The sequence below is a fragment of the Pseudoliparis swirei genome, chromosome 19 (assembly GCF_029220125.1).
Source record: "Pseudoliparis swirei isolate HS2019 ecotype Mariana Trench chromosome 19, NWPU_hadal_v1, whole genome shotgun sequence".
NCBI classification, from domain to species: domain Eukaryota; kingdom Metazoa; phylum Chordata; class Actinopteri; order Perciformes; family Liparidae; genus Pseudoliparis; species Pseudoliparis swirei.
In genome coordinates this window covers 10,893,668-10,907,108 of record NC_079406.1, presented here as the reverse complement: position 1 = coordinate 10,907,108, position 13,441 = coordinate 10,893,668, and the positions used below count along the sequence as shown (strand labels likewise).

The 13,441-nt window shown below is 39.3% G+C and overlaps 2 protein-coding genes across 9 annotated transcripts in view; both read right to left on the bottom strand.

The window, feature by feature from the left end:
• Positions 1-7,737, bottom strand: part of uvssa (UV-stimulated scaffold protein A) — a 42,911-nt gene extending 35,174 nt beyond the window's left edge. The window contains exons 1-8 of one of the 7 annotated variants that reach the window (XM_056439144.1): positions 7,606-7,735; positions 7,201-7,288; positions 6,375-6,502; positions 4,992-5,145; positions 4,434-4,610; positions 3,325-3,445; positions 2,747-3,112; positions 1,276-1,385 (exon numbers count right to left, since the gene is read on the bottom strand). In XM_056439144.1, coding sequence (XP_056295119.1) covers positions 1,276-1,385; positions 2,747-3,112; positions 3,325-3,445; positions 4,434-4,610; positions 4,992-5,145; positions 6,375-6,490 — 1,044 coding nt within the window. In that variant the 5' untranslated portion in view covers positions 6,491-6,502; positions 7,201-7,288; positions 7,606-7,735. The other 6 variants (XM_056439149.1, XM_056439145.1, XM_056439143.1 and 3 more) reach the window with 6 other exon arrangements.
• A 508-nt stretch (positions 7,738-8,245) lies between these two features.
• Positions 8,246-13,361, bottom strand: LOC130209745 (UV-stimulated scaffold protein A-like). 2 transcript variants are annotated; one of them, XM_056439558.1, is made up of 6 exons: positions 13,258-13,360; positions 12,853-12,940; positions 12,025-12,152; positions 10,644-10,797; positions 9,921-10,097; positions 8,246-8,703 (listed from the first exon to the last, which is right to left on the bottom strand). In XM_056439558.1, exons 3-6 carry the CDS (start codon positions 12,138-12,140, stop codon positions 8,506-8,508), a joined length of 645 nt encoding a protein of 214 aa, XP_056295533.1. In that variant the 5' UTR covers positions 12,141-12,152; positions 12,853-12,940; positions 13,258-13,360; the 3' UTR covers positions 8,246-8,505. The 2 variants fall into 2 exon arrangements, with proteins under 2 accessions (XP_056295533.1, XP_056295532.1); XM_056439557.1 differs by lacking the exon at positions 12,853-12,940 and having other exon boundaries at positions 13,258-13,361.
• Positions 13,362-13,441: the final 80 nt, after the last annotated feature.

Here is a 13,441-nt window from a genome sequence, read left to right as displayed (position 1 = left end):
ATACCAAAAGCATCTAAAGTGATAACACACTGTATCCCATTAGGGGCCTAGACCAAGGGTCTTGTATCTGGACACAGAACTAAAACTGATACATAATTAATAATTAATAATAACTCTCTAAACATATACTGAGAAGTTGCTTCACATGGCATGAGATGGCACAGCCTTTAACCAAGAATGTACAGACTGTTTTATGTTAATTCATCCCAAAGGCAGTTCAAAAGCACTATGTCGCAAATGTTCAGAGACCGTGACGATCAATAAAAGCGGCAATATGAAGCAACACTATGAGAAAAAACTAATCTTTTAAGCAAACGTACCGATTCGAAGGCAGAGAAAATAAACTTGAAACAAGTGATTTTAATAACCACAAATAAAGTCACTGCACAGAATTTTCTCTTATACATGAGAAAAATACAATATCGTGCCACTTTTTGTGGTACGTTATTTTCACCAGATTTTTTTTTAAAAGCTTTCTGATATTTTTTAATTCAGTACTTATTTTTACTTGAAATGTGAGATCTTTTTTTTTTTATTGTGTGTATTATTATATATATAATTCCTCCAATTGAAATCTGAGAATAAATATTGTTGAGATATTGTTCAATTGAACTTTCTTTATTCTAAATGACAGTCAGTTGTTGACTACATACAGATGTTAATACAGCTGTTAAGTTACTTCAATATATATGGAACTAAATCAAAGGGCAAGCTAGACATTATTGGGATGTTCTGGAACTTTGCTTGAGGAATTTCTCTCTAAATGGACCTCGTTGAACTTGGTGGCCCGTTGTTCTGCAACTGTTTCATAATAAACGTAAAATATTTTAACATTTTAACAAGTCTCACGCTGGGTGCAATTCTGATTGGAAACAGTGCATAAAAGTAGTAGTAGCACAATTGGCAGCAGTATTAAAAGCAGCAGAGTAAAAGAAGGAGTGGTATAATATTAGCATTAGTAACTACTGTATAAGTTGTCTGTGGTTCAGTGGTAGAGTAGGGTCGTCCTTCAATCGGTGGATCGGCGGTTTGATCCCCGGCTCCGCTATCCCATGTCGATGTGTTTGGGCAAGACACTTAACCCCAAATTGCTCCCGTAGTTTTGGCTACGGTGCTTAAATGTTAGTTAGTCCTGATGGGCAGGTGGCACCTTTGCCACTCCCATCAGGGTGTGAATTTGTACTCATCTTGTATATAACAAGATTATATCCACCTGCTTTAATTAAAAAATGCATCACACAACTACATATTTGAACCCTGTGTGTTTGTACTAACCTGAACCCAGCCCTGCAGAGCAGGTAGGTGTTTGTTTGTTATTAACCTATGGAGGTCTTTCACCGTGGAAACCACTGCCTCATTATCCTCTGTCTCCTTCACACGGAGACCTGTAAGGAAAAGAACAGGAACATTTCAATGATAAGTTCAGAATAAAGTATTTAATTCCTACACTGACACCACATAATAAGCTAAGCTTGGACATAAACAAGATAACCTCTTGCTAACAATCACCTACTTTGTTAGCATAGTGGTGTTGACACTGGCTGCATGCTTTGTATTCCAAATTCTAAACAGCTTCATGGTACTAGTGTCCATGACAAACTGGCATATATACAGGGCTTGACAATGTTTGGATTTCTGTATCAATACTCACATAACATGAATAAAAATGTGTGTCTCACCGGTGTTATTTTTGGCTGTTAAATGTATTATTTGTTTCATTTGTTTCATTTTGGCTGTCTTTAGCTGAGAACCACCGTTAACAGTTCCAGTTGCAACAACCCATTTACAACCATTTATACAATGATGGAAGGAGCTACAATGCAAGATGCCCATTAGGACTAACAAACATTCACACAACAATCACACACACCGCACAGCTATGGGAGGCATTTTTGGGGTTAAGTGTTTTTCCGAAGGAGAAATTGACATGGACTAGGAGAGCCGGGGCTCGAACCGCTGATCGCCCCTACAAAGGATTTGCGCCCCTACTAAGTAATTAAGAATCAGAGCTTTTGCGCTATGTTGCACACTTTGGAACTGAGATACAAAATTCATCTGGAATGATGACATGGGGCTATACATCTCATCATTGCTGGGTGACATTTTAGGATACACTGAGCTCCTCTCTCCTCTTCTCTCTCTTTCTAGATGAATTCATGTCTCTTCATTGCACATTATTAACTCTACTTCTTGCAGTTAGTTTGCATGCATTTTTTTCTGATCCGATGTAAGGTCCTGGGACAGGGATGTCGTATGTGTACAGATTGTAAAGCCCTCCGAGGCAAATTTGTCATTTGTGTTTCTGGGCTATAAAAAAACAAAACAGAATTCAATTCAATTAAATCTTAAAGTTTTTTTCGGACACAGCGATACTCCAAACCTTGGTAACGTTTTTAAATTATTATTTTTGTTACATTTGGTGCTAAATTTAGGTAATACATTTCAAAGAAATATAGTATTAAATGTGGTTTGATACTCAGCCCCATGTATAATGGTCTATAAATATACACTGAGTTGTCAATTCATTAGGAACACCTGATTTAATGTATTAAATGAAATAATATTTTGAAAAAAAAGGAATGAAGTAAGATGTTAAATTGTTAGACTATGAGACTGTTAAATCAACTTTGATAGTTTTGGGAGTCATAGTATGCGATGCATTTGAAATGTTTAGCATGTGTGTATTCTTATGTCGTTCCCCCCCCCCCCCCCCCTAGTGTGCTAGTGTATATTGAGCTGCACCCACCAAAACTGAAGTTCAGATCCAGACTGTAGGCGTGAGAGATGAGCCCAGAGTTCCGAATAAACAAGTCTTCATCAAGAGTCTCCCCGTCCTCTTCTTCACTACTCTCCTCCGACTCTTCCGCTTTTCTTTTACCCTCCTCTTCCTTCATTCTCTCCCAATTGCTTTTCTTTTCTTCTTTGCTCTGCTCCTTCTTCAGGTCTTTGCTGCAGCAGGGAGGTTCCTCAACTGATGGACATTCATTGGCTGATTGGGAGCTGGGAGGGCTGCTCTTGGTGTTCTGGATGTCGATCATGTCAAACTCTGGGAAAAGCAGGCTCATGCAGGATTCCATCTCTGTCAATGTTGCCTCAATTTCCTGGTATGACTCTGACAAAGAAACAATATATAAATCTCATATTAAAGCTTTGCTTCAGTTGGAAAACTGACAAACAAAAGAACGTTCATCTTAGATCTTCATGGGATCACATTGGATTTTAGAATGCACTGAACTGTCAATTTTGTCCATTTCAGATCATAAAGAATCAGTTATTGTTATTATTATCACTTTCAATCGTTTTGATGACTAATGTGGTGTTTACCATCCATGTCTTTTGAGGCTGCCTCCACTCTCTCCTTGTAAATAATTTCCATTTTCCTTTGTCTCTCCTCCTCCCTCCTCCTCTCTGCTTGTGTCCTGGCCTCAGCATCCTGGAAGTCCACCTGAAAACGTGGATGCAACACATCACTCACAGGTGGATCACACACACAACATGGGACATGTGAATAATTGTGTTAGACACCATTCAAATAGATAGAAGGACTGATACTTCATTGAGCATGTTCACATCATAGAGTGCAGGGGTCAGTAACGTTAGGCATGTGTGCCAATAGCTTAACCAATGTCATATACTGAGAATGCAAGGGAGTTTTTTTTAAATGATCAAGTACCTTCTCATCTGCATGCCAAATGATCTTTCAGAGCTATAGGCAGTGATTTGGGTCATGTGGCTGGCTCACAGCCACTGCTCTGCACTGTTTTCAAACAGCAATTTCAGCTGATAAAGTCTTCCCTACTGACAGTGTCATCGCGACAGGGTGCCACCCACCCTCCGGTTCCCCCTCAGGTAAACATCGTTAGCTCTGTCAGCAAGTTTTCCATAGTTTGTACTGTTAGCGCTGCTAGCACCGTTAGCTATGAGCCGCCGGCTCAGGTGTCCAATGTTGAGAACCGTTGAGATCAATGAAAGAAAAACAGATACAAAACAAAAAAAGACACAAACAATCCGTGGGCAGATTATTTTTTTCGGTCTTGGATATGTCAATGAATAGCAATTACGTTGATTTTGATGCATGAAATGCAGTGCTTTTTACAGAATAATATTGTTTCTTATTTTAGCCTACGGTTCCTTTATGAGGGGTTTTTCTCTTGTGTTTTGGTAAGTTTGATCATTGTGAGCTTATTTGTGCCTGTTTACAGTATATTTTATCTCAATGAGACCTTTCTGATTGAGAAAAAAAGATACAGAAATATTAAAATAAGCTTCATAGGCAAAATATTACAGCTAAATTGTGACACACTTCAAAAGCGTTTTTCCATTATGGTGTCAATATCAATGTAATTAGAGTTTGGGTATTTATCTTCAACTAATATTAAGCAGTTTGTTCAGCCACAACAAAAGAATTAAAGGTGCAGTTCTATCCTGCTCACCTTCTTAACCTGTTTGAGAAAGTGGTAGCCCAGTGCTAACTTCTTATAAGCTGCCCCATAAGAGGTCTGCCATGATTGGACCGTCTGGATGGCCAGTGACCTAAGTCTTCTGGCTACTTCCTTAGGAGGGGGAAGGGGCTGCTCCGAGTCAGTCTCTACCGTCAACTCCAGGAATTCCTACAGAAGACGGATGAGGGAGAGACACAAGGAGGAGAAAACAGAGGATGGGAACATGACACACTTGAAGACATATTTGCAACAACTGATCTACTATTTCAATAATACATGGATACAATTCAGTATATATGTTTATAAATGTAGATTATAATTGTATTTGAACTCTCCAGGTTACACAGAAAAACATTTATTTAGATAACTGACTGGGAATGAAAAGACCAGAGTAGCCTATGGTAGGTTGACAGGTTACACTTGCTTAAAGCAAAATGAAGTCTGCGCTCTTTCTCTGACCAAATATGTATTAACCTGTACAAATGGATGCTGTGGTGTTACAGAAAAATAATACCAGAGATGAGCTATCGGTCAACATGATGCCAGTACCTGGAAGTTGTCCACCAGCAGCATTCTAAAGTGGTGTGATCTGGAAAAGAGCTCACTGGCTATCTGGAAGGCAGACAGTCGGACCTCAGCATGTTCTTGGTTGAGCTGAGCGATCACCGAGTGGTACACGTGGTCTATGCAGTCATTAGACACTCTGGGAGGAATGAAATACACAGAGTTAACAATGTTTTTATTTATTTTTAAGTTCTATACAACATGTATGAATATATTTGTGTTCTTATAATCATGTCAATTCTAACTTACCATGAATATCACGATTGCCGGGGATAAAGGCAATTTTAGGTAAAAAGAAAACATTATTATTATTACTGATACACTATTATGGTCAGTACTACTATTTGTACTACTATCCATTCCAGTCCATTATCCAAACCGCTTATCCTTTTTTGGGGCGCTGGAGCCGATCCCAGCTGATATTGTGTGAAGGCAGGGTTCCCTTGAATACGTCTCCAGTCTATCACAAGGGCTCATATAGAGAAGGACAACCATTCAAGCTCAGATTCACACCTACGGCCAATTTAAGAGCCCAATCAACCTGCATGTCTTTGGGCTGTGGGAGGAAGCCGGAGAACCCGGAGGTAAACCCATTCAATTTATTTTGTATTGCCCCAAATCATAAATTTACCTCAGAAGGCTTTCTAATCTGTACACATGCAGAGGGAAAAACTCCCCCCAAAAAAACCTTAATGGAAAAAAAAGGGAAGGACATAAGCAATAGATGATATCATGTGTACAGAATGAACAACGTAACAGAGGTACAGGTCATTCTACATATGACAGAAATTATTCATATAATCAGAGTAGTAGGCATGTTGAAAACAGTTACAATGACCAAACATGACAGCAGCAGTGGATATAGTCAGAAGGTGTCAGACAGGACCAGAGTCCAGACAAAACCACAATCCAACGATACCTTTGTTAAAAAAAAAAATTCGCTTTGATTTATTACTTTAATCTCAGAGAATTTACCATTTCTTTCTTCACAAATTCTTACAATGTTTTTCCTAACCTACTTGGGGCTTCGTATTGTCTCAGTTTGGTTCGGGTAAAAAAAAATTATCCATGTATGTTTATGTATGTATGTTTCACTGACTATGGAGAACATTTTGATCATCAAAAATGTAATGATATCTTTGCATCGCCGGATTAACCTGTAAAGGGGCCCAGAGCAAAAGTGTGCTCAGATTCAGAATTAAAAATATGTACTCTGTTTTAATGCACTAATAATGTTGGTTTACTAGGACGAGCTAGTAAATAAAACCACCTGTAAACTTGCTTACGCCAAGCACTAAATGGTATACGCGGTAATTTATGCCTGGATTATCTCTATGGGTGAAAATGTATCTTAAATTAGTGCCATACTTGCAGATCTTCTTGATTTCCTTCATCCTGTCCTGGTTGAGCTGGGGTTCTCCTGATGTGGTAAGCTGCTCCACCAGCTCTGACAACCTGTCCCTCTGAGGCAATTCCATCACCATTCTTTAACACACCTGTGCAGAGGGATATACTACTGACTGAAAGGAAATTACAGAGCGAGAAGTTCTCCAGCCAAACCATTCAACAAGACAAATATCTAAACATCAGCAAAACTGAAAAGTGGGATGTGAACCCTGGTAAAAACACAATCAACTACACAAAATAATATGGAAGTGTTGTATTCCTAAAATGTTTACATCAAATACTTAACTTATACTGTATCAATATCTCTGATGGGTAGTGAAGGTTGTCACATAATATTAAAACAAATAATAGTAAATGGATTACAGAAGGTGTCCTCCATCTGCTTTAATTCAATTCCACGTCTCAATATAACAGGACTCCTGTTCTAACTTTAGTCCGTCCCAGATTGATCATCTTGTCTATAGTGCTAGAAGCTCACTGAGAATGACACTAGACTCAATAGCCCCCCTGAAGAAGAAGATAATAAAACAATGGAAGTTCACGCTGGTATAACCCTCAGACCCACATATTAAAGCCAACATTGTGAAAGCTGGTTCCACCACTTTAAAAGAATCTTGATAGTTTGGTGAGATAGTCTTAAAACATATATGAAGGCCCTCCGTAATGCCAGAGCATCCTATAACTCATCAGTAAAAGAGAAAAATAAGAACAACTCTAGGTTTCTCTTTAGCACTGGAGCCAGGCTGACAGAGAGACACGGCTCTATGGAGCCTGTGTTCCGATATACCTCAGTAGTAGTGGTAGTAGTAGTAGTAGCAGTAGTAGTAGCAGCAGCAGCAGCAGTAGTCGTAGTAGCTCTGTGGAACCGTGTATTCCTATAGACATCAGTAGTGGTAGTCATAGTAGCAGTGGTAGTAATAGTAGTAGAGCTCAGAGTGCCATATTACCCCACTAAAGAGCTCATAATACCATATTACCTCAATAGAGAGTGTATAGTACCATATTACCTAACTAGAGATGTATACTCCTCTCATATGAATCATTTATGTTGTACGCATTAAATGTGTTGTAATTGTTATGTTCTGTCCATCCTGAACTTTGCTATCTGCTACAATGCTAACAAATGTAAACACAGCTTGTCATCGTCATTTACCACTTATTAGCTAGTCTGTAACTTAACGGAACTCAATACCTCTTAGCGCCACGTGATCAAGGTAACTCGTAATCCATTTATGACAAGCGACATTACATTAACGTCTGCTCTTCAGCCCCGTGATTAAGGTAACAACATTGTATGTAGCATGTTATCTGCCTAGAAACACACATATGTCCGTTAGCTTATTGTACTACCGGTTCGACTTTTCAGAATAAAAGCATCGATAAGGCCACACCCGCAGAACTGCGCGTGGACCAAATACATACGAAGGGCGTTTATGCAATCATAACATCGTATAGTCTGCAATCTAATGCAATGAATACTAATTCCGCTTTTGTTTTATCTGTTAATCCACTTTTAAAAGTTGTAGTTTATTGCGGCCTGTACTGTAGTATGGTGGTACCAAATTACAATCTAACATGATGTCCATGGACAGTGCTGTTGGGTTGGAACCATAATTAGCTCTTGTGTCTAATGGCATTTCAAGGTATTGGAATCAGCACGAAGCTAATAAAATGCAGTTCTGACATTGAACACAGGACAGCGCATTCATGTAAAAGTGCATATAGGTAAGTCACTTTTAACACTAGAATTCCTGGTTGAATTTGAAGGTAACTCTACAGAAAATCCAGACATACACCATCATTCCTACTCTAATAATGACCACACATATCAAAAAAAAAAACTTTATTCTCATGCCACCAGCATCCAAAAAAGGTTCCATTCAAATGGGGCAGCTCAAGCTCATACCGACTCACCAATGAATCCACCATCGACAGGGCCAGCCCAACATGTATGTACTAAAGGTGCATCCAATGTCCTTGAGTTGTATGCAGTAGACTGTTTGGCCTTCTGTAGTTACCATGAGTTTGAAGAGTGGTGATGCCATCCCCTCAGTCCAAAGTCTCTCTCTCTCTGCATTGTGCAGGTATCTCATTATTTAATTTGGACTTGTAGAGCATTTATAAGTTCTACAATCTCTTCAAAGTAGCTGTTCTCCTCTCCTACAATCATTTCTGACTGGACCATTTCCTGGTACTGGTCTCTGAGATAGAGCAGAGAGCCCAGCAGAGAGCTGTCTGAGCGGTACTGATCCAAACACATCGGAGCCATCGCCAACAAAGCTCGCAGAGCCTGGGAGAAAAAACAGACACTTAGAACAAGCTCATTTCATATATATATATATAGATAGATATATACACATACATACATATAATGTCAATTCTGGACTATAGAGCGCACCTATGCAATCATAACATCATAGGCCGCACCTGCACATTTCTTAAAGAAAAAAGAAGTTGTACGGAAATAAGCCGCACTTGTCTATAAGCCACATGAGATATTAACGTGACAAGATGTTACAGGAAAGATTTTTTAAAACTTGTAATTAAATAAATGCCGTTAACAGCCACAACTACATACATAACACAAATGCTTTTTTTCAGAACAGTGCTTTTAACAGTACTAAAGTTGTTTTCTTCAGTATCGGAATTGAACAGCACACATTTTCTCTGCGAAAATATTGGAACCTACCAGCAAAAGTCATTGATCACTCTCACCTTCGTCCTCCTGTGCACTAAACCCTTTGAAGTCCTCTTCTTCAATCTCGGAATTCAACAGCCTTAGGGCGCGATAACACCAGACATGAATTTTAAAAGCAGAGACGCTTTAAAAATGTCTTGGGTTTTTATGTCTCAATGTGTCTCGATGGCGAGCGCTTTCAGTAGTACTTCTGGCTGTGAAGGAGTCAGTTGGAGTAGTGTTTCGATTTAGAATTATAAAGCTCTTCGTAATTAAATACTACTAATATGAGTGTCTTGTCGGGAAAACAGGAAGGAAAACCCGCCTCTTGCTTAATCCGATTGGCTGCCTCGGCCGAGTGTGACATTGATGAGCTGTGTGTCGTCGCGCCTCTCGCTTAAAGTTGAGAATACTAAAACTTTTATGTGCGCCTAAAACGCGAAAAAAACGTGCCGCGCAGCATTTAAAAAGATGTGCATGAAAGGCAGTACCATCGGAAAACAATGGTTTTGCTAGCGACACATATTTTTGAGTCGTGTCTGGTGTGATCGAGCCCTTAGTTTGCCAAAACAGTTTTATTGGTCCACTGTGACCTGTTTGATCATTTTTATTGGTCAAATTAGCCGCATCGTTGTAAAAGCCGCAGTCCCAAAGCGTGTGAAAAAGATTTATTATATAAAAGGTGCTTATATGCTGAAATTTACAGTATATATATATGTATAGCCATTCTGTGTTTCCTTAATGCATATCTGGGTCATGTAGAATTAGAATTAAAGCTGCTTATAATTTGTTTATCATCATCATCTTTAAAAAAAAATCTAAGTCTGCACCTTCTCTCTGTAGTCATGCTCAGTGGACTCCAGCAGCTGTGGGACCAGATTGCACCAGCCCTTCTCCAGCAGATCCACCTGCAGGGACACCTTAGAGTACTGATGCACCCGCTCCTCATGGGAGGCATCCATCACCAGGTCCAGGTCCAGGTCCAGACCAGCCTGAGAGATCAGTTCCTGGTGGAGCAGGAAACACCAGCTAGAAGTCATGTTACATCCTTAAAGTCTAAGCCAGAAAACTGCCTTGAGACAAATTAACCTGGGGGAGATTTTAACTCCTAGATAAACACACCACTTGAAGCACACACCCAAACACTTTCACATTATTTGTTGTCTTTCTGTCGTGTTGATTGTTGTTTGTTTTGTCATGTCCAAATGTTGCACCTTCCACCAAAAAAAATTCCTCGTTTGTGTAAACATTCCTGGCAATAAAACTGTTTCTGATTCTGATTCTGAAATACAGTTTGTACATCTGAAACAAAAAAATAGTCAGAGGAGTGACTAAAGGTGCGTTCACACCAAAAGCGAAGCGATTTTTTGCGTCGCCCAAACCGCGTGCGTTTCTCGCTCGACCATCTGCCGTGTTCACGCCATAAGCAAAAAGCAAAATGAAGTCTGCGCTCTTTCTCTGACCAAATATGTATTAACCTGTACAAATGGATGCTGTGGTGTTACAGAAAAATAATACCAGAGATGAGCTATCGGTCAACATGATGCCAGTACCTGGAAGTTGTCCACCAGCAGCATTCTAAAGTGGTGTGATCTGGAAAAGAGCTCACTGGCTATCTGGAAGGCAGACAGTCGGACCTCAGCATGTTCTTGGTTGAGCTGAGCGATCACCGAGTGGTACACGTGGTCTATGCAGTCATTAGACACTCTGGGAGGAATGAAATACACAGAGTTAACAATGTTTTTATTTATTTTTAAGTTCTATACAACATGTATGAATATATTTGTGTTCTTATAATCATGTCAATTCTAACTTACCATGAATATCACGATTGCCGGGGATAAAGGCAATTTTAGGTAAAAAGAAAACATTATTATTATTACTGATACACTATTATGGTCAGTACTACTATTTGTACTACTATCCATTCCAGTCCATTATCCAAACCGCTTATCCTTTTTTGGGGCGCTGGAGCCGATCCCAGCTGATATTGTGTGAAGGCAGGGTTCCCTTGAATACGTCTCCAGTCTATCACAAGGGCTCATATAGAGAAGGACAACCATTCAAGCTCAGATTCACACCTACGGCCAATTTAAGAGCCCAATCAACCTGCATGTCTTTGGGCTGTGGGAGGAAGCCGGAGAACCCGGAGGTAAACCCATTCAATTTATTTTGTATTGCCCCAAATCATAAATTTACCTCAGAAGGCTTTCTAATCTGTACACATGCAGAGGGAAAAACTCCCCCCAAAAAAACCTTAATGGAAAAAAAGGGAAGGACATAAGCAATAGATGATATCATGTGTACAGAATGAACAACGTAACAGAGGTACAGGTCATTCTACATATGACAGAAATTATTCATATAATCAGAGTAGTAGGCATGTTGAAAACAGTTACAATGACCAAACATGACAGCAGCAGTGGATATAGTCAGAAGGTGTCAGACAGGACCAGAGTCCAGACAAAACCACAATCCAACGATACCTTTGTTAAAAAAAAAATTCGCTTTGATTTATTACTTTAATCTCAGAGAATTTACCATTTCTTTCTTCACAAATTCTTACAATGTTTTTCCTAACCTACTTGGGGCTTCGTATTGTCTCAGTTTGGTTCGGGTAAAAAAAAATTATCCATGTATGTTTATGTATGTATGTTTCACTGACTATGGAGAACATTTTGATCATCAAAAATGTAATGATATCTTTGCATCGCCGGATTAACCTGTAAAGGGGCCCAGAGCAAAAGTGTGCTCAGATTCAGAATTAAAAATATGTACTCTGTTTTAATGCACTAATAATGTTGGTTTACTAGGACGAGCTAGTAAATAAAACCACCTGTAAACTTGCTTACGCCAAGCACTAAATGGTATACGCGGTAATTTATGCCTGGATTATCTCTATGGGTGAAAATGTATCTTAAATTAGTGCCATACTTGCAGATCTTCTTGATTTCCTTCATCCTGTCCTGGTTGAGCTGGGGTTCTCCTGATGTGGTAAGCTGCTCCACCAGCTCTGACAACCTGTCCCTCTGAGGCAATTCCATCACCATTCTTTAACACACCTGTGCAGAGGGATATACTACTGACTGAAAGGAAATTACAGAGCGAGAAGTTCTCCAGCCAAACCATTCAACAAGACAAATATCTAAACATCAGCAAAACTGAAAAGTGGGATGTGAACCCTGGTAAAAACACAATCAACTACACAAAATAATATGGAAGTGTTGTATTCCTAAAAATGTTTACATCAAATACTTAACTTATACTGTATCAATATCTCTGATGGGTAGTGAAGGTTGTCACATAATATTAAAACAAATAATAGTAAATGGATTACAGAAGGTGTCCTCCCATCTGCTTTAATTCAATTCCACGTCTCAATATAACAGGACTCCTGTTCTAACTTTAGTCCGTCCCAGATTGATCATCTTGTCTATAGTGCTAGAAGCTCACTGAGAATGACACTAGACTCAATAGCCCCCCTGAAGAAGAAGATAATAAAACAATGGAAGTTCACGCTGGTATAACCCTCAGACCCACATATTAAAGCCAACATTGTGAAAGCTGGTTCCACCACTTTAAAAGAATCTTGATAGTTTGGTGAGATAGTCTTAAAACATATATGAAGGCCCTCCGTAATGCCAGAGCATCCTATAACTCATCAGTAAAAGAGAAAAATAAGAACAACTCTAGGTTTCTCTTTAGCACTGGAGCCAGGCTGACAGAGAGACACGGCTCTATGGAGCCTGTGTTCCGATATACCTCAGTAGTAGTGGTAGTAGTAGTAGTAGCAGTAGTAGCAGCAGCAGCAGCAGCAGTAGTCGTAGTAGCTCTGTGGAACCGTGTATTCCTATAGACATCAGTAGTGGTAGTCATAGTAGCAGTGGTAGTAATAGTAGTAGAGCTCAGAGTGCCATATTACCCCACTAAAGAGCTCATAATACCATATTACCTCAATAGAGAGTGTATAGTACCATATTACCTAACTAGAGATGTATACTCCTCTCATATGAATCATTTATGTTGTACGCATTAAATGTGTTGTAATTGTTATGTTCTGTCCATCCTGAACTTTGCTATCTGCTACAATGCTAACAAATGTAAACACAGCTTGTCATCGTCATTTACCACTTATTAGCTAGTCTGTAACTTAACGGAACTCAATACCTCTTAGCGCCACGTGATCAAGGTAACTCGTAATCCATTTATGACAAGCGACATTACATTAACGTCTGCTCTTCAGCCCCGTGATTAAGGTAACAACATTGTATGTAGCATGTTATCTGCCTAGAAACACACATATGTCCGTTAGCTTATTGTACTACCGGTTCGACTTTTCAGAATAAAAGCA